General features: G+C 62.5%; 1 protein-coding gene across 1 annotated transcript in view; it reads left to right on the top strand.

The window, feature by feature from the left end:
• The window catches only part of TRAP1 (TNF receptor associated protein 1), a 51,682-nt gene that overhangs the window by 27,970 nt on the left and 5,719 nt on the right, over nucleotides 1-17,993 (top strand). The window contains exons 5-12 of the mRNA XM_062180164.1: nucleotides 2,449-2,520; nucleotides 4,309-4,469; nucleotides 5,360-5,469; nucleotides 10,016-10,089; nucleotides 10,611-10,766; nucleotides 11,977-12,097; nucleotides 12,793-12,862; nucleotides 17,786-17,933. Of these exons, the coding sequence (XP_062036148.1) occupies nucleotides 2,449-2,520; nucleotides 4,309-4,469; nucleotides 5,360-5,469; nucleotides 10,016-10,089; nucleotides 10,611-10,766; nucleotides 11,977-12,097; nucleotides 12,793-12,862; nucleotides 17,786-17,933 (912 nt within the window). The remainder of the gene's footprint in view (nucleotides 1-2,448; nucleotides 2,521-4,308; nucleotides 4,470-5,359; nucleotides 5,470-10,015; nucleotides 10,090-10,610; nucleotides 10,767-11,976; nucleotides 12,098-12,792; nucleotides 12,863-17,785; nucleotides 17,934-17,993) is intronic.

Genomic DNA, 17,993 nt, shown 5'->3' with positions numbered 1-17,993 from the left:
CAGGAGCAGAGAGCTGGATCTGAAGTGGAGCGGCTGGGACTCAAACCAACGCCATGTGGGCTGCTGGCACTGCGGGCGATGGCGTTCCTGCCGCACCACAGTACTGGCCCCGCAGCCGTGACACTGTTAGGGCAGTTTTCCTAGCAGCCCACCTTGCAGATTACTGTCCTGCTTTACACGAAGCAGTTCTTAGATTGCTGTATTAACCTTTAGGATTCTAGGATTAAATAGTAAGAAAGGCCACAGTTCCACGATTCCTCTGGCCATGGCCCCGAGGGGCTTGTTCTCGGGCCTGCTGCCTCCTGGCCCACGTGGAGAGGTGGGAGACAGGCGCGGGGAGGTCTGCACGCCGCTCCTGACCTGCCGGCTTGTTCCCAGGTCACTGCCGAGTGAGTCAGTGATTTAATGGACGATACACTTGTGAAGGGGGCTGTTTTAGTTAAGGGGGGCGTTAGGGAGCTTCATGTGCTCCCTCTTTGGGGAGGGAGAGTTTAAGCCAAGCCCCCTTAGTGCATAGAGGCTGTTTGTCGAGGCTGGGTTGGGAGTGGGTTTGCTCAGCTTCTCCGTGTCCACGCACTGCCCTGGCTGTGGAATTGCCTTCGTGGGCAGGGCTGGGGCAGCTGAAGGGGCATCCTTGCCTGCCTTAGCGCTTACGGACTGGGCTCCTTGAGCAGGAGGGAGGACTCACTGGGGCCCTTAGTCCGGAGGCTTGTCCCCGGCCTGTTCCTCGCTGCTGTGACCGCTGACGTCCCAGGGCTTGGCTGGCTTTGTCTTTTTAAAGAACAGTTCTAGGTTTATGTACAGTTTGAGCAGATGCTCCTGTAAACTCGGACACCTCCCTGCCTCCGTTCTTTTCTTTTGTATTTGAGAAACAGAACTCTCCCGCAAGCTGGTTCACTCTCCAAATGCCCGCACTGCCAGGCCCGGGCTGGGGTCAGAGCCAGCGGCCAAGAAAGCAGTCCAGTCTCCCTGGTGGGTGGAAGGAACCCAGCCACCTGAGCCGTCGTCCCTTTGCTTCCCAGGGTCTGTGTTGTTAGGAAGTGAACCCTGCAGCTCTGGTGGGGGTGCAGTGTTTTGTTTGTTTTTAAAGATTTATTGACAGAGTTAAAGAGAAAGGAAGAGACAAAATCTTAGATCTGCTGGTTCACTCCCTTGATGGCCATAACAGGCACGGCTGAGTTGGGCCAAAGCCAGGAGCTTCATCCAGCTCTCCCACATGGGTGCCAGGGTCCGAGTATTTGGGCCATCTGCTGCTGCTTTCCCAGGCACATTAGCAGGGAGGGGGATCAGAAGTGGAGCAGCCAGGACTTGAACTGGTACCCGTATGGACGATGCTGCTGTCACAGGCAGGGCTTAACTCGCTGTGCCATAATACTGGCCCCCATGTAGCATCTCAGCTGGAGTCTTAATTGCTCAGCCCAATGCCCACCTGTCCCCTATTTTTTTAAAAAAATAAATACCTACCTATTTTTTATTTACTTGAAAGAGTGACTGAGAAGGAGGGAGGGAGAGAGGGAAAGGGGGTGGGGAGACAGAAAGATCCTCCATCCGTCGATTGACTCCCCAGATGCCTGGGACAGCCAGGGCCGGGCCAAGCCGAAGCCAGGAGCCTGAAGCTCCATGCAGGTCTCCCACGTGGGTGGCAGGGCCCAAGCACTTGAGCCATCACCTGCTCCCAGGGGTGTTGGTGGCAGGAGGCTGGATCGGAAATGGAGGTGTGGGCTTGAGCCGATTCTGATACTGGATGTGGGTGTCCCAGGCCGTGACCTAACCTCTGCTCCCCAGCCCCGCCCCGTACCTTTTATTTCAGAGCAGAGTGGCCGCGCACTCCACACCGCCTTCCCTTAGGGTTAAAATCTTGGTTCTGTGGTGACGCGTGAGCCAGTCCCAAGGCCTGTGGTGTGCCTGGTTCCCTCGCTTCTCCCCACCGTCTTTGTCCTGTCCCAGGAGTGCATCCGTCTGGCCCACTACCCCAGTCGTCTCGACTCCCTGACTCCCCGTGGCTGTGGAGGTTTCGCGATTTTCCTGGTTTTTGACGCTGTGGGCAGTGTTGAGGGCCTGGGCAGGGGTTTTGCGGGATGTCCCTCCTTTGGGATTTGTCTCGTGTTTTCCTTGTGACCGTGGGTGTTGGCTTGTGGGGGAGGCACAGCGCGGAGGCGCCCCCTCTGCAGGAGCTGGGCTGGAGCAGTGAGGGCCCGTCCCGGCGGCGTGCACTGGACTCGTGGACTTGGCTCGCGTCTCCTGGTGATGAGGGCAGTGGCATCTGGCTTGTGCTCCTGGCCGCTTGCTTCCTTCCTTGTGAACGGTGCACGTACTCTGCTTTTTTAATCCAGTTGTTCGCGTTCTTCATACTGGGTTGTGAGAGCTCTCTGCACACCCTAAAGAGGAGCTCGCATCCGATACGTGCTTGGCCCCCGGCCAAGCGCGCCACTTGGTCTCTCTCCTCAGGACTCCGGCATCGGGATGACCCGGGAGGAGCTGGTGTCCAACCTGGGGACCATCGCCAGGTCGGGGTCGAAGGTAAGCGTGGCCCTGCCTCACTGCTCCCTGGCAGGGACGCCTGGCTGTGGGCAGCACTTGGAGCCTGCTTTGGTTGCCGGTCACGGGACCTCAAGGCAGTCCCGCGGTTGTCCTGTTACAGAGGATGGCGCGGGGCGGCTCTGTCCAGCTGGGACCGGGTGGGCAGTAGGGTCAGAGTCCAGAGCGCGCCATCCTGCCCCCGTGCCCCCCGCTGCCTTTCTGTGCAGCCCTTCCTCATCCGCTCCCTGAGCTGTGCGGTCGGGGAGGTGGGCGGAGCCAAATCTCCTGGACCCTCGGTCAGTCATGAGCCCTGCCCAGGAGGTCTGTACCTGTCATGGTTCTTATCAGAGCCGCCCTGCAGGCCCGAAGCAGCCTCTGGCGTGACTGCCACCCTGGGGGAGACCAGTGGACGGACGCCCGTCTTCTTCCACCCCAGGGCAGAGGCCGTGTGGCCCTTAGCGCCTCCCTCGGTGACTGGCAATTTTCTGTGTGGCTCTGGGGGCCTCGTGTGTGCAGGACAGTTGTGGGTCCAGCCTGATCCTCTCAAGGGAAGACCTCAGCCGGGACCCCCACCACGGCGATTCCCGCCAGGATGGCCTGGCTGCTCTGTGCAATAGCCTGGCTCTGCGTGGCGTCCTCTTTTTGTTTTTGTTTTTGTTTTTTAAAGATTGGTTTATTTATTTGAAAGTCACAGTTATACACAGAGAGAAGGAGAGGCAGAGAGAGAGAGAGAGAGAGAGAGGTCTTCCATCTGCTGGTTCACTCCCCAGTTGGCTGTAACAGCTAGAGCTGTGCTGATCCAAAGCCAGGAGCCTCCGGGTCTCCCACTCAGGTGCAGGGGCCCAAGGACGTGGGCCATCTTCTGCTTTCCCAGGCCACAGCAGAGTTTGATCGGAAGTGGAACAGCCAGGACTCAAACCGGCGCCCATATGGGATGCCGGCACTGCAGGTGGCAGCTTTACCCAGCACGCCACAGTACTGGCCCCATGGCATCTTAAATTTAAAGCATTAAAGTGAAATAAAATCCGACGTTCGGTTTCTCAGCCACACTCAGGTGCTCAGAGGCCACTTGGGGTCAGCGGGGCCCCGTGGGGCCCAGCGGGTCCCGACGTCTGTGCTTACTTGGCCTTAGTCTCGGGCGGTGGTGACTTCGCATTAGTATCCCTGCATGCCCTGCAGTGCTAGACAGCAGCACGGGCAGACTGTGGGGTCCACGTCCACGAGCCCACCAGCCCACCAGCCGGGGATCCAGAATACCTGAGGCAAGAGCACACGGGCACTGAACGTCGGCAGAGCTGACTTTGTGTCGTTGGTCCCCGCACAGCGCCGTCGGCCACTAGACAGCAGCTTAGCGAGGAAGCTCAGGGGCTCGCCGCGGGCTCTGCACAGGCACCGTGCCGTTTCGTGTAGGGACTTCACCATGGGTTTTGGAGTCCTGAGTGCGCCCAGAACCAGTCTCCCGGGGGTGCTGAGGGGCGACTGCGCCTGGTGAGGCTGTTTTCCCACAATGCTTGGCGTCACGGAGGCAGGATGATGAAGCCAGGCTCTGGGGGCTCCTCCCTGCACCTTGGGCCTGCCAGGCAAGGCCAGGTAGCACAGCCCCTTCCCTGGGCCACCCCACGGGGCATCTGGGTAGGCTGCTTCCCCTCTCTGGACTTGGTTCTCCATGTGTACAGGGGGTGAGAAAGGTCCCCAGTGGTTGACCTCAGGATCAGCTGAGACGAGCAGGTGCTGGGGGCCCACCTGTCAGCTCCCAGGGGACCCTCTGACCAGCTTCTGCCATCACAGGCCTTTCTGGAAGCATTGCAGAGCCAGGCGGAGGCCAGCAGCAGGATCATCGGCCAGTTCGGAGTGGGCTTCTACTCGGCCTTCATGGTGGCTGACCGAGTTGAGGTCTATTCTCGCTCAGCGGCCCCAGGGAGCCAAGGTTACCAGTGGCTTTCTGATGGGTGAGTCAGGGAGGGACAGGCCCACTTCCCACAGCGTCCCCCATGTCCCCTGGTGGGCGAATTGGAAATTACTCCTGAGTGTGAAAGACTGAAACGTTCCCAGAAAATGCACACGTGCACGGGGTGCTGGGGCTGCTCTGCAGGCCGCCTCGAGGCCCGTGCTGTGGGAGCTCATTCTGGCCCCACCCCAACACCCCCGCGTGAGATCTGAGGCCCTGGGTCTGTGTCCTGGGGAGAGCAGGGAGCCGCTGCCATGGGGGTGGGAGCACCGCTTCTCTGGGCTCCCTCCCCTTACACCTGCTTTGTACCAGGCAGTCCTACAGGGGCTCGGCCAGGTGGTCCTGCCTGGGAACGGTGCTGGAGCCAGGTGCCGGCACTTCCTCGATGTCCCCAAACTGCATTGCTGTGTGCGCTTTCCCAGCGGGAGGCATCCTGGCCAGAGCAGAGCCTCTCGGCTCCCTCAGAAAAAAAAAAAAATAACATTTCCGTGAGTTCAGTGAGCTTTGTGCTCAGTTTGCGTGGGCCAAGGATACAGGGAGGTACTTCCCCTCGGCCTGCACCTGCGCTGGTTTTCTGCTCTCCTGAGGGTGCACCTGGCCTTTGCCAGGGTCTCAGGACAGGTCAGCCTGTCCCTCAGGTGCCTGGGTCTGATTTGGAGCTGCGCCAGGCCCTGCCTTCGTCCTGCACCTGTCTTCCGCTTACATAAGCCCAGGCGGGACCCTCGAGGGAGCCTCGAGGCTCTGCACCGCTCGGCTCCCAGTCACTGTCCTGATGTCCACTCAGGGGCTGGGGGTCTGCCTGTGGGATCCTGAGGGAAAGAGGCTGGGCGGCCCCCAGGCGAGTATGGAAGCAGTGACTCGGGGGCCTGGTGCTTCTCTGCTGTGTCACAGCTCTGGAGTGTTTGAAGTCGCTGAAGCATCAGGAGTCAAAACTGGCACCAAGATAATCCTGCACCTCAAGCCGGACTGCAAGGCCTTCTCCGACGAGGCCCGGGTGCAAGGTGAGCCGCTGCAGGTCCCATGCCTGAGGGACAGGGCGGGGCCTGGCGTCCTCCTCCTCTCCTGGCTTCTCCTTTGCCTTCAGCAGCGTGGTGGGCTCTGCATACCCCCAGCAAGGTGTCAGCAGCCCTGGAGGCGCCCTGAGCCCAGGCCCCCGGGACCCAGTGGGTGGAGGGTTCCTGTGTTTCCTTAGACGCCGTCCCCTGAGCCCAGGCCCCCGGGACCCAGTGGGTGGGGGGTTCCTGTGTTTCCTTAGACACCGTCCCCTGAGCCCAGGCCCCCGGGACCCAGTGGGTGGGGGGTTCCTGTGTCTCATCAGACGCCGTCCCCTGAGCCCAGGCCCCCGGGAACCCAGTGGGTGGGGGGTTCCTGTGTCTCATCAGACGCCGTCCCCTGAGCCCAGGCCCCCCAGGACCCAGTGGGTGGAGGGTTCCTGTGTCTCATCAGACGCCGTCCCATGAGCCCAGGCCCCCGGGACCCAGTGGGTGGAGGGTTCCTGTGTTTCCATAGACGCCGTCCCCTGAGCCCAGGCCCCCGGGACCCAGTGGGTGGGGGGTTCCTGTGTTTCCTTAGACACCGTCCCCTGAGCCCAGGCCCCCGGGACCCAGTGGGTGGAGGGTTCCTGTGTTTCCATAGACGCCGTCCCCTGAGCCCAGGCCCCCGGGACCCAGTGGGTGGGGGGTTCCTGTGTTTCCTTAGACGCCGTCCCCTGAGCCCAGGCCCCCCAGGACCCAGTGGGTGGAGGGTTCCTGTGTCTCATCAGACGCCGTCCCCTGAGCCCAGGCCCCCGGGACCCAGTGGGTGGAGGGTTCCTGTGTTTCCTTAGACGCCGTCCCCTGAGCCCAGGCCCCCGGGACCCAGTGGGTGGGGGGTTCCTGTGTCTCATCAGACACCGTCCCCTGAGCCCAGGCCCCCGGGACCCAGTGGGTGGGGGGTTCCTGTGTCTCATCAGACGCCGTCCCATGAGCCCAGGCCCCCGGGACCCAGTGGGTGGAGGGTTCCTGTGTTTCCATAGACGCCGTCCCCTGAGCCCAGGCCCCCGGGACCCAGTGGGTGGGGGGTTCCTGTGTTTCCTTAGACACCGTCCCCTGAGCCCAGGCCCCCGGGACCCAGTGGGTGGAGGGTTCCTGTGTTTCCATAGACGCCGTCCCCTGAGCCCAGGCCCCCGGGACCCAGTGGGTGGGGGGTTCCTGTGTTTCCTTAGACACCGTCCCCTGAGCCCAGGCCCCCGGGACCCAGTGGGTGGGGGGTTCCTGTGTCTCATCAGACGCCGTCCCCTGAGCCCAGGCCCCCGGGAACCCAGTGGGTGGGGGGTTCCTGTGTCTCATCAGACGCCGTCCCCTGAGCCCAGGCCCCCCAGGACCCAGTGGGTGGAGGGTTCCTGTGTCTCATCAGACGCCGTCCCCTGAGCCCAGGCCCCCGGGACCCAGTGGGTGGAGGGTTCCTGTGTTTCCATAGACGCCGTCCCATGAGCCCAGGCCCCCGGGACCCAGTGGGTGGAGGGTTCCTGTGTTTCCATAGACGCCGTCCCATGAGCCCAGGCCCCCGGGACCCAGTGGGTGGAGGGTTCCTGTGTTTCCATAGACGCCGTCCCATGAGCCCAGGCCCCCGGGACCCAGTGGGTGGAGGGTTCCTGTGTTTCCTTAGACGCCGTCCCCTGAGCCCAGGCCCCCGGGACCCAGTGGGTGGGGGGTTCCTGTGTTTCCTTAGACGCCGTCCCCTGAGCCCAGGCCCCCGGGACCCAGTGGGTGGAGGGTTCCTGTGTTTCCATAGACGCCGTCCCCTGAGCCCAGGCCCCCGGGACCCAGTGGGTGGGGGGTTCCTGTGTTTCCTTAGACGCCGTCCCCTGAGCCCAGGCCCCGGGACCCAGTGGGTGGGGGGTTCCTGTGTCTCATCAGACGCCGTCCCCTGAGCCCAGGCCCCGGGACCCAGTGGGTGGGGGGTTCCTGTGTTTCCATAGACGCCGTCCCCTGAGCCCAGGCCCCCGGGACCCAGTGGGTGGGGGGTTCCTGTGTCTCATCAGACGCCGTCCCCTGAGCCCAGGCCCCGGGACCCAGTGGGTGGGGGGTTCCTGTGTCTCATCAGACGCCGTCCCCTGAGCCCAGGCCCCCGGGACCCAGTGGGTGGGGGGTTCCTGTGTCTCATCAGACGCCGTCCCCTGAGCCCAGGCCCCCGGGACCCAGTGGGTGGAGGGTTCCTGTGTTTCATCAGACGCCATCTCCTGAGCCCAGGCCCCCGGGACCCAGTGGGTGGGGGGTTCCTGTGTCTCATCAGACGCCATCCCCTGAGCCCAGGCCCCCGGGACCCAGTGGGTGGAGGGTTCCTGTGTTTCCTTAGACGCCGTCCCCTGAGCCCAGGCCCCCCGGGACCCAGTGGGTGGGGGGTTCCTGTGTCTCATCAGACGCCGTCCCCTGAGCCCAGGCCCCCCGGGACCCAGTGGGTGGAGGGTTCCTGTGTCTCATCAGACGACGTCCCCTGAGCCCAGGCCCCCCGGGACCCAGTGGGTGGGGGGTTCCTGTGTCTCATCAGACGCCGTCCCCTGAGCCCAGGCCCCCGGGACCCAGTGGGTGGGGGTTCCTGTGTTTCCTTAGACGCCGTCCCCTGAGCCCAGGCCCCCGGGACCCAGTGGGTGGGGGGTTCCTGTGTTTCCATAGACGCCGTCCCCTGAGCCCAGGCCCCCGGGACCCAGTGGGTGGGGGGTTCCTGTGTCTCATCAGACGCCGTCCCCTGAGCCCAGGCCCCGGGACCCAGTGGGTGGGGGGTTCCTGTGTCTCATCAGACGCCGTCCCCTGAGCCCAGGCCCCGGGACCCAGTGGGTGGGGGGTTCCTGTGTTTCCATAGACGCCGTCCCCTGAGCCCAGGCCCCCGGGACCCAGTGGGTGGGGGGTTCCTGTGTCTCATCAGACGCCGTCCCCTGAGCCCAGGCCCCGGGACCCAGTGGGTGGGGGGTTCCTGTGTCTCATCAGACGCCGTCCCCTGAGCCCAGGCCCCCGGGACCCAGTGGGTGGGGGGTTCCTGTGTCTCATCAGACGCCGTCCCCTGAGCCCAGGCCCCCGGGACCCAGTGGGTGGAGGGTTCCTGTGTTTCATCAGACGCCATCTCCTGAGCCCAGGCCCCCGGGACCCAGTGGGTGGAGGGTTCCTGTGTTTCCATAGACGCCGTCCCATGAGCCCAGGCCCCCGGGACCCAGTGGGTGGAGGGTTCCTGTGTTTCCTTAGACGCCGTCCCCTGAGCCCAGGCCCCCGGGACCCAGTGGGTGGGGGGTTCCTGTGTTTCCTTAGACGCCGTCCCCTGAGCCCAGGCCCCCGGGACCCAGTGGGTGGAGGGTTCCTGTGTTTCCATAGACGCCGTCCCCTGAGCCCAGGCCCCCGGGACCCAGTGGGTGGGGGGTTCCTGTGTTTCCTTAGACGCCGTCCCCTGAGCCCAGGCCCCGGGACCCAGTGGGTGGGGGGTTCCTGTGTCTCATCAGACGCCGTCCCCTGAGCCCAGGCCCCGGGACCCAGTGGGTGGGGGGTTCCTGTGTTTCCATAGACGCCGTCCCCTGAGCCCAGGCCCCCGGGACCCAGTGGGTGGGGGGTTCCTGTGTCTCATCAGACGCCGTCCCCTGAGCCCAGGCCCCGGGACCCAGTGGGTGGGGGGTTCCTGTGTCTCATCAGACGCCGTCCCCTGAGCCCAGGCCCCCGGGACCCAGTGGGTGGGGGGTTCCTGTGTCTCATCAGACGCCGTCCCCTGAGCCCAGGCCCCCGGGACCCAGTGGGTGGAGGGTTCCTGTGTTTCATCAGACGCCATCTCCTGAGCCCAGGCCCCCGGGACCCAGTGGGTGGGGGGTTCCTGTGTCTCATCAGACGCCATCCCCTGAGCCCAGGCCCCCGGGACCCAGTGGGTGGAGGGTTCCTGTGTTTCCTTAGACGCCGTCCCCTGAGCCCAGGCCCCCCGGGACCCAGTGGGTGGGGGGTTCCTGTGTCTCATCAGACGCCGTCCCCTGAGCCCAGGCCCCCCGGGACCCAGTGGGTGGAGGGTTCCTGTGTCTCATCAGACGCCGTCCCCTGAGCCCAGGCCCCCCGGGACCCAGTGGGTGGGGGGTTCCTGTGTCTCATCAGACGCCGTCCCCTGAGCCCAGGCCCCCGGGACCCAGTGGGTGGGGGTTCCTGTGTTTCCTTAGACGCCGTCCCCTGAGCCCAGGCCCCCGGGACCCAGTGGGTGGAGGGTTCCTGTGTTTCCTTAGATGCCGTCCCCTGAGCCCAGGCCCCCGGGACCCAGTGGGTGGGGGGTTCCTGTGTCTCATCAGATGCCGTCCCCTGAGCCCAGGCCCCGGGACCCAGTGGGTGGGGGTTCCTGTGTCTCATCAGACGCCGTCCCAGACGCGAGGCCGGGCTCGTGCCCCAGAAAGCCCTGTGCTCTGGTTCTTTGCCCGTTCTGTCGGTGCCCCTGCCGTGCCCCAGGCTCTGCACTGGGGAGTGGCACAACGTGGCGGCACCCCCAGCAGGCTTGAGCTCACTCTGGAGCCGCCCCAGAGCTGCCTCTGGGAACTTCTCTCCTGTCTTCCAGACGTGGTGACCAAGTACAGTAACTTCGTCAGCTTCCCCTTGTACCTGAACGGAAAACGCATCAACACCTTGCAGGTGAGACCCTGGGCTGCCCGGGGCTGGGCCAGCTGTGGAGACAGACGAGGGGCGCTGTCCACAGTGAGGGCCGGGTGTTGCTTGTGGAGAGACGAGGTTTGGGGAGGCAGGCAGGGTCCATCCACGTGTGTGCGTCACTGTGGATTGGTGTGGCCTTTGGCACTGTCCATTCAGAACATCTCCACCGCCCTGTAGAGCACCACTACCCGTCATCACCCCTCCCCCAGCCCAGGCAGCCACACTGCTCTCTGGGTTTCTGTACGTTGTACACAAACTACAGTCTCTTAACACATGGTTGTCTGACTGCCTTCCTGCGCGGGGTGCGAGGTCTTCAGGGGTCAGCTGCGTGGGCGGGCGCCGCTGTGCCCAGCTCACCTGCTGGTGGGCAGTGTCACCGCCTCTCACAGGCGCCCTGGATCCCTTTCCTGACACTGTCCTCAGGAGGGGACTCTGAGCCCGCGGCCGGTCAGGGCTGTGGGGAAGACACGTCCACCGTGCTGTCCCCGTCCACGCCCCTGCAGGCCATCTGGATGATGGACCCCAAGGGTGTCAGTGAGGAGCAGCACGAGGAGTTCTACCGCTACATCGCCCAGGCTTACGACAAGCCCCGCTACACCCTGCACTACAAGACGGACGCCCCGCTCAACATCCGGAGCCTCTTCTACGTGCCAGAGACGGTGAGGGGCCTGCCCGACGCGGCCTCCCCGCGCTGGGGCTGCTGAGAGATCCCTCCCCGTCCCTTCCCCCCGCCGTGGCCTTCGCGTCTCCCCTGGCGCTGACCGCCCAGGCAGATGCTCACACGTGAACGCGGAGTTGTGCTGGGCGAGTGACCCGGGCTTCTCAGCCTCGCAGGGCTGCGCCCAGGGAGGGCCTGTTCTATACGAGCTTCCCCACAGGGCTGAGCGGCAGGGACTGGCTCAGGGCGCTCGGGGCAGTGGCCAGCATCGCAGGCCACTGGGCGGCGCCCACAGGGTTGTGTGGGGTGGGGCCTGCTTGGGGCTTGGCCAGAGCCGTTCCTGTCTCTGACCAGACCTTCGTAAACTCGCACACTTCCTAGTGTCCATTTTGGAAAGAACTGGGCCAGGTCCTGGGCCCCGGGTGAAGTCCCCAGACCAAAGCCTCCGCAGTTCCTGGCTGGTCAGAAATGCAGAGGCTCAGGCCTTCCCAAGCAGAGCGGCTCTTAAAATCTTTTTTTAAAGGTAGTTTCTGTTTATTTATTCATTTATTTTGAAATATTTATTTATTTGAAAGTCAGAGGTATACAGAGAGGAGAGAGAGAGAGAGAGAGGTCTTTCATCCACTGGTTCACTTCCCAGATGGCTGCAGTGGCCAGAGCTGTGCTGATCCGAAGCCAGGAGCCAGGAGCTTCTTCTGGGTCTCCCATGCAGGTGCAGGGGCCCAAGGACTTGGGCCATCTTCTGCTTTCTCAAGCCATAGCAGAGAGCTGGATCAGAAGTGGAGCAGCCGGGACTTGAACTGGCGCCCATATGGGATGCCGGCACTGCAGGCAATGGCTTTTATTCACTACGCCACAGCACTGGCCCCTCATGAAATATTTTTAAAATCCTCTCCCCCTACATTTAATGATATAAGAACGGTTCCTGGGCTGCACATATTCACAGCACGGCCGGCTTGGCCTGTGGGCTTGGGCCTGCCGACCCACACAAGGTTTGGCATGGTTTGGCATGTTCCCAGGGACAAGTAGTCTTCCTTGGGGAGGGGCCAGGGAAGGTGGCAGCGCCCAGAGAAAGCCACTCCATCCCCGCAGAGCTGCGGTGCCGGGCGTTGCACGCCTCTAGCCCGGGGTGGCCGGGAAGGCTTGGCTCTCTCCCTGGGACTGAGGTGATGCTGCCACGGGCCTCTGACCTTGACCTTTCCTCACTCCAGAAACCGTCCATGTTTGATGTGAGCCGGGAGCTGGGCTCCAGCGTTGCCCTGTACAGCCGCAAGGTCCTCATCCAGACCAAGGCCACCGACGTCCTGCCCAAGTGGCTGCGCTTTGTACGAGGTACGGTGGTGTGGGCTGTGGGGGCCCAGGGCTGCTGCCCACGTCAGCCTCGGCGTGACCGAGGTGGCTGGGCGGAGAGCAGCCGGGGCCTCAGGCTGGTCAGGTCTCGTGTGTGTTCTCTTGGTGTCTGCAAGCAGTCTGAGTCTGAGTGGGATTGGAGTCCCAGGAAGAATCCCATGTTCAGGCCTTTGCATTGTGCAGGTTATTTTTTCTCTATTTTTAAAAAGATTTATTTATTTGAAAGGCAGAGTTAAGGGAGAAGGGGTGGACACAGAGATTTTCCATCTGCTGGGCAGCCTGAACTCAGGAGTTTCTTCTGGGTCTCCCATGAGGGTTACAGGGGCCCAAGCACTTGGGCCATCTTGCACTGCTTTTCTCAGGCCATTAGCAGGGAGCTGGATCGGAAGTGGAGAAGCCAGGATATGAACCGGCATCCATGTGGGATGCCACAGTGCCAGCCCCGTGTGGTTGGTTTTTAACGTGAGATACACAGTGCAGAGGGGTCTCTGGTGTGGCCCCCCACACCACTTACCTGTACCAGCGCTGGGTGAAGAGCAGGGGGCTCAGGTGCTGCCCCTCTTCCCCGCTCACTTCCTGGGGGTGATGGACAGGTGGGCTGTGGAGACGAAGGGCTGGTGTGGAGCGCCTGGGCCTGGGCTGCAGGCAGGGAGGAGCTGACCTGCCGTGTCCCACAGGTGTGGTGGACAGCGAGGACATCCCCCTGAACCTCAGCCGGGAGCTGCTGCAGGAGAGTGCGCTCATCAGGTGAGCTGGACGCGGGGTGCTGGCCTGCTGAAGGTGGGGCGCCTGGCTGGGCTCTGCTGACAGGAGCTGAGGGCAGCCACACCTGAGGGGGGCCCCTCCAGAGTCCGTCGGGCCCAGGGTCGGCCTCTGCCTGTCCTTGGGCGCCTCAGTATGTGTCTAGAAGAATCTGGGGTGCACGCTGCTTAGACTGCCATCTAGGAAGGGGTGCTGTGTGGCGGCAGCGCCGGCTCAGCCTCCCGCAGCACTGCTGGGCCGAGCTCGCTCGTCTCCTCTGGAGAGAGTAGTGCTTGCTTTCTGAGCTCCCAGGAACCCTCGGCTGCAGCCAGCCGTGCTCACGGCTTGGGGTGCGGTGGGCTGACAGCCGCATGGGGCGGCTTCTGGGGCCCGCGAGTGGGGTGGGGTTGGAAGTTGCGCCTTTGGCAGTCAGAGCTGTGAAGTGTAGGTGCGGCAGGTGCAGCCGGGAGCTGATGCTGCTTCCTAAATTGCAGGTCTGCCCCTCGCCCCAGGTCCCCCAGGGGCTTGGGCGGAGGCGCAGCACCTCCACCCCGTGTCCCACAGCCCCTGCCCCACCTCGCTGTCCCGAGCAGACACAGCCACGGGGTCTTTCTTGTTGTTTTTCTCTGTAACGTTGAGTCGGTAATATTGACAGTGCTCTGCCGCGTTTGGTCCATGTAGTGTCTTCGGGGCCCCGTCCGTGTCACTCATGACCGGAGGCGCGCAGCTGTGTGTCATGCGGACAGACACCTGGCTGCTGAGGGCTGAACCGTGGCTGTCTGCAGTCCTTCGGCTCACGCGCCCTGCGTCTTCCCTGGAGCTCTGACTGCGGAGGTCCCTTGGTCGCAAGCACCAACGTCTTAGTGTGCGCATAAGTTACTTTCCTGAGACCTCTGCTCAGCCGCCAGCCTGGCGGCCGTGACCTTCCCCTCGGTGCTGGCCTAGGCCGCCAGGCAGCGCGAGCTGACCACTGCAGGCCCCATGGTCATGGGCGTCCGTTGGAGCTGGCTTGTCGGTGCCTGGTATTTACCGATTCTATTTGCAAGGCAGAGACAGAGGTCTTCCAGGCCCCGGCTTATTCCTCCAATGCCCGCGACAGCGAAGGGACCCAAGTGCTTGGGCTGTCACCTGCTGCCTCCCGGGGCACGGTAGCAGGAAGTGAGATGTGGACTGTGGGCGGCCCGAGCGGGGTCTCCACCACGGCCCCCCGGCCCCCGCTGCAGTTTCTTGGCACCGGTGGCTGTGAGCGTGCCTGCAGGTCACTGCTTTGCGAGCTTTGCTTCACAGAACTGATGAGAGTTTGGCTTCTGACACACAGGAAGCAGGTATTTCTGGTTCCGGAAGTGTTCCCACCTTTGGACCACTGTGCCCAGCCCAGGGCGGCCACAGAAGCAAGGCTGCGTCGGCCTTGTTGGGCCAGGTCGCCGGTGAGAGGAGGGGCCCTGTGCAAGTGCGAACTCCTGAATCCCCCGGGACGAGGCAGCTGCACGTCCCTCCCCTCACTCTGCAGTGGCCACGTGTCTGTGTGTCCCTGTGCAGTTGCATGTGACACTGTGGTGACGTAGGGTGGGCGTGTGACACTGTGGTGACGGGTGGGCGTGTGATGCTGTGGTGACATAGGGTGGGTGTGTGACACTGTGGTGACGTGGGGTAGGCGTGTGACACTGTGGTGACGGGTGGGCGTGTGATGCTGTGGTGACATAGGGTGGGCGTGTGACACTGTGGTGACGTGGGGTAGGCGTGTGACGCTGTGGTGACGTGGGGTAGGCGTGTGACGCTGTGGTGGTGTGGGGTAGGGCGTATGACGCTGTGGTGACGTGGGGTGGGGCATGTGAGCTGTGGTGACGTGGGGTGGGGCGTGTGATGCTGTGGCGGCGGCGGGTACAGCGTGTGCCGTGGTGCGGTTCGTGGGTGTGTTTGAGGGCTGTGATGTTGCCGTCATTGTTAGCTGTGGTGACGTGGGGTAGGGCGTGTGACGCTGTGGTGACATGGGGTGGGGCATAAGAGCAGTGGTGACATGGGGTGGGCATGTGAGCTATGGTGACATGGGGTAGGACATGTGACGCTGTGGCAGCGGGTACAGCGTGTGCCGTGGTGCTGTTCGTGGGTGTGTTTGAGGGCTGTGATGTTGCCATCATTGTTAGCTTTGGTTTGGGCATGTGACGCTGTGGTGACGTGGGGTGGGCATGTGAGCTCTGGTGACGTGGGGTGGGCATGTGACGCTGTGGTGACGTGGGGTGGGGCGTGTGAGCTGTGGCGGCGGTGGGTACAGCGTGTGCCGTGGTGCAGTTCGCGGGTATGTTTGAGGGCTGTGATGTTTCCGTCATTGTTAGCTGTGGTGACGTGGGGTGGGCGTGTGACGTTGTGACGTGGGGTGGGCATGTGACACTGTGGTGACGTGGGGTAGGGCGTGTGAGCTGTGGCGGCGGGTACAGCGTGTGCCGTGGTGCAGTTCGTGGGTATGTTTGAGGGCTGTGATGTTGCCGTCATTGTTAGCTGTGGTGACGTGGGGTGGGCGTGTGACGTTGTGACGTGGGGTGGGCGTGTGACGCTGTGGTGACGTGGGGTGGGCGTGTGACGCTGTGGTGACGTGGGGTAGGGCGTGTGAGCTGTGGCGGCGGGTACAGCGTGTGCCGTGGTGCGGTTCATGGGTGTGTTTGAGGGCTGTGACGCGTTGCCGTCCTTGTCTGCTGTGTTGCCCCGAGGGCCTCCTGCACAGGAGGAGCGGGCTTGGCCCTGCCCTGGTGGACATGGGGTTCGGAAGCCAGGATGCGGGCCCGTGCTTGTTCCTGTGGGCTGCGTCAGTGTCCCCGGCCTGTTTGGGCCCCGCCCTGCAGTGCCCTTTGACAGAGGAGACCCCGTCTTGTTACTGCTCTGTCTTCCTGCCTGTACGTCTGCTGTGGCCTCTGGGTGCCCTCTCCCCAGCCTGGCCCCGCGAAGACAGCCGCTCTGGGCCGCGGGCTCCGAGGCCCACGCAGGCCTCCCTGCCCCGTGGGAACGTCCTGTGCATCCCGGCCACGGTGGTCCCTCGCGGGTGAGGACACCGCCCTGGCGCGTGAAGCCCAGGGCTGAGGGGTGAGGCGGAGTGGGTGTCACACGATCGCCCCCTCCCTTCCACTTCTTAAGGAGAGTTCAGTGCTGACAGTGATAAAACACTGGTCCACCCGCAGGGAGCTCGGAACTGCAGGTCTGCGTGTGGCGCCCAGCAGCCTGGGCCGAGAGCGTGGGCTGTGTTCAGCACGGGCCTCAACAGTGTGGGGTGTGTGTGTGTTCACGGGGTCACTGTGTAGGGTGTGTCACTGTGCGTGTGTATAGTTCACAGATATCACTGTGTGGTGTGTGTATAGTTTAGCATGGATGTCATTGTGTGTGTGTGTATTCTCGGGTGTCATGGTGCGATGTGTGTGTAGTTCAACATGGATCTTACAGTGTGGTGTCTGTAGTTCAGTACGAGTGTCTGTGTGTGTGTAGTCCACGGGTCTCAGTGTGGGGTGTGTGTGTGTGTGTGTGTGTGTACCACGTCTGGTGCTGATGCTGTGGTAGAAGTTCCATACAGCCTGTGTGTACCATCAGTTGCCTGTGTTGGCATCTTTCTGGTTTCTTTTTTATCTTTGGCACTTTTTCCTGTCACTGAGAATTATTCAAAGAAAGGATGTTTTTGGTAAAGATTTATTTAGGCAGAGCGCCAGAGAGGGAGAGATCTTCCGTTAGCTGGTTCACTCCCCAGATGGCCACAACGTGCAGGGCAGGGCTAGGCCAAGCCGGGAGCCAGCACTTCCCTCCAGGTCTCCCACCTGGGTGTCCAGGCCATCTCCCGGTCCTTCCCCAGGTGCATTAGCGGGAGCTGGATTGGAAGTGGAGGAGCCACAACGCTGGCCACAACACTGGTCCTGAATCGTCTTTTTTGTTTGTTTTTTTTCTTTTTTAAAAATTTTTTTGACAGAGTGGACAGTGAGAGAGAGAGACAGAGAGAAAGGTCTTCCTTTTGCCGTTGGTTCACCCTCCAATAGCCGCCGCAGCCTGTGGCATGCGGCCAGTGCACCGCGCTGATCCGAAGGCAGGAGCCAGGTGCTTCTCCTGGTCTCCCGTGGGGTGCAGGGCCCAAGCACTTGGGCCATCCTCCACTGCACTCCCTGGCCACAGCAGAGAGCTGGCCTGGAAGAGGGGCAACCTGGACAGGATCGGTGCCCCGACCGGGACTAGAACCCGGTGTGCCGGTGCCGCTAGGCGGAGGATTAGCCTATTGAGCCGCGGCGCCAGCCTGTTTTTTTCTTTTTTTAAAGATTTATTTTGTGTATTTGAAAGACAGAGTTAGGTAGAAACAGAGAGAGGGGTCTTCCATCTGCTGGTTCACTCCCTAGATGGCTGCAATGGTTGGAGCTGTGCCGATCTGAAGCCAGGAGCTTCTTCCGGGTCTCCCACGCGGGTGCAGGGGCCTAAGGACCTAAGCCATCTTCTACTGCTTTCCCGGGCCACAGCAGAGAGCTGGATCGGAAGTGGAGAAGCCAGGACAAGAACCGGCACCCATATGGGATGCTGGCACTGCAGGCCAGGGCGTTAACCTGCTGTACCACAGCGCCGGCCCCTGCATCATTGTTTTAACCAGTTCTCTCCTGTTGGAAACAAAATTGCTCATAATTGGTTTGTATTTTGTGTGCCACAGTGGAAGCCATGACCCCTAACCCTCGATCACTCTGCCTCGCAGCATGGCCTTGGCTTTGGTCCCTGGATGTCAGGATGGGAGGTGGTGTCAGCTCCCATTCCCGCCTCTAGGGGGCGGCGCTTGCCCAGGGCGCCCTCGCTGCTCAGCCTGTGTCAGTTTGCTGCAGAGCCGTCCGGTGTTCTCACGTCTGCGCTGAGCGGTGGGGCTGAACCTTGGTTACGGCCTCGGGTTCTGGGAGTTTCTTAGCCGCGCACTCTGTTCTCCAGGAAGCTGCGAGAAGTTCTGCAGCAGAGGCTCATCAAGTTCTTCATCGACCAGAGCAGAAAGGACGCTGAGAAATACGCCAAGTTCTTTGAGGATTACGGCTTGTTCATGAGGGAGGGCATCGTGACCACCACGGAGCAGGAGGTCAAGGTAGGGGCTGGTGGCCGGCCTCCCTGGGGTCCGCCTTGCCTGGGGCTGCAGGGGGAGGCT

The sequence above is a fragment of the Lepus europaeus genome, chromosome 21, assembly GCF_033115175.1.
Source record: "Lepus europaeus isolate LE1 chromosome 21, mLepTim1.pri, whole genome shotgun sequence".
Lineage (NCBI taxonomy): Eukaryota > Metazoa > Chordata > Mammalia > Lagomorpha > Leporidae > Lepus > Lepus europaeus.
The sequence above is the reverse complement of the archived record's forward strand: the minus strand, read 5'-3'. Positions and strand labels throughout refer to the sequence as shown.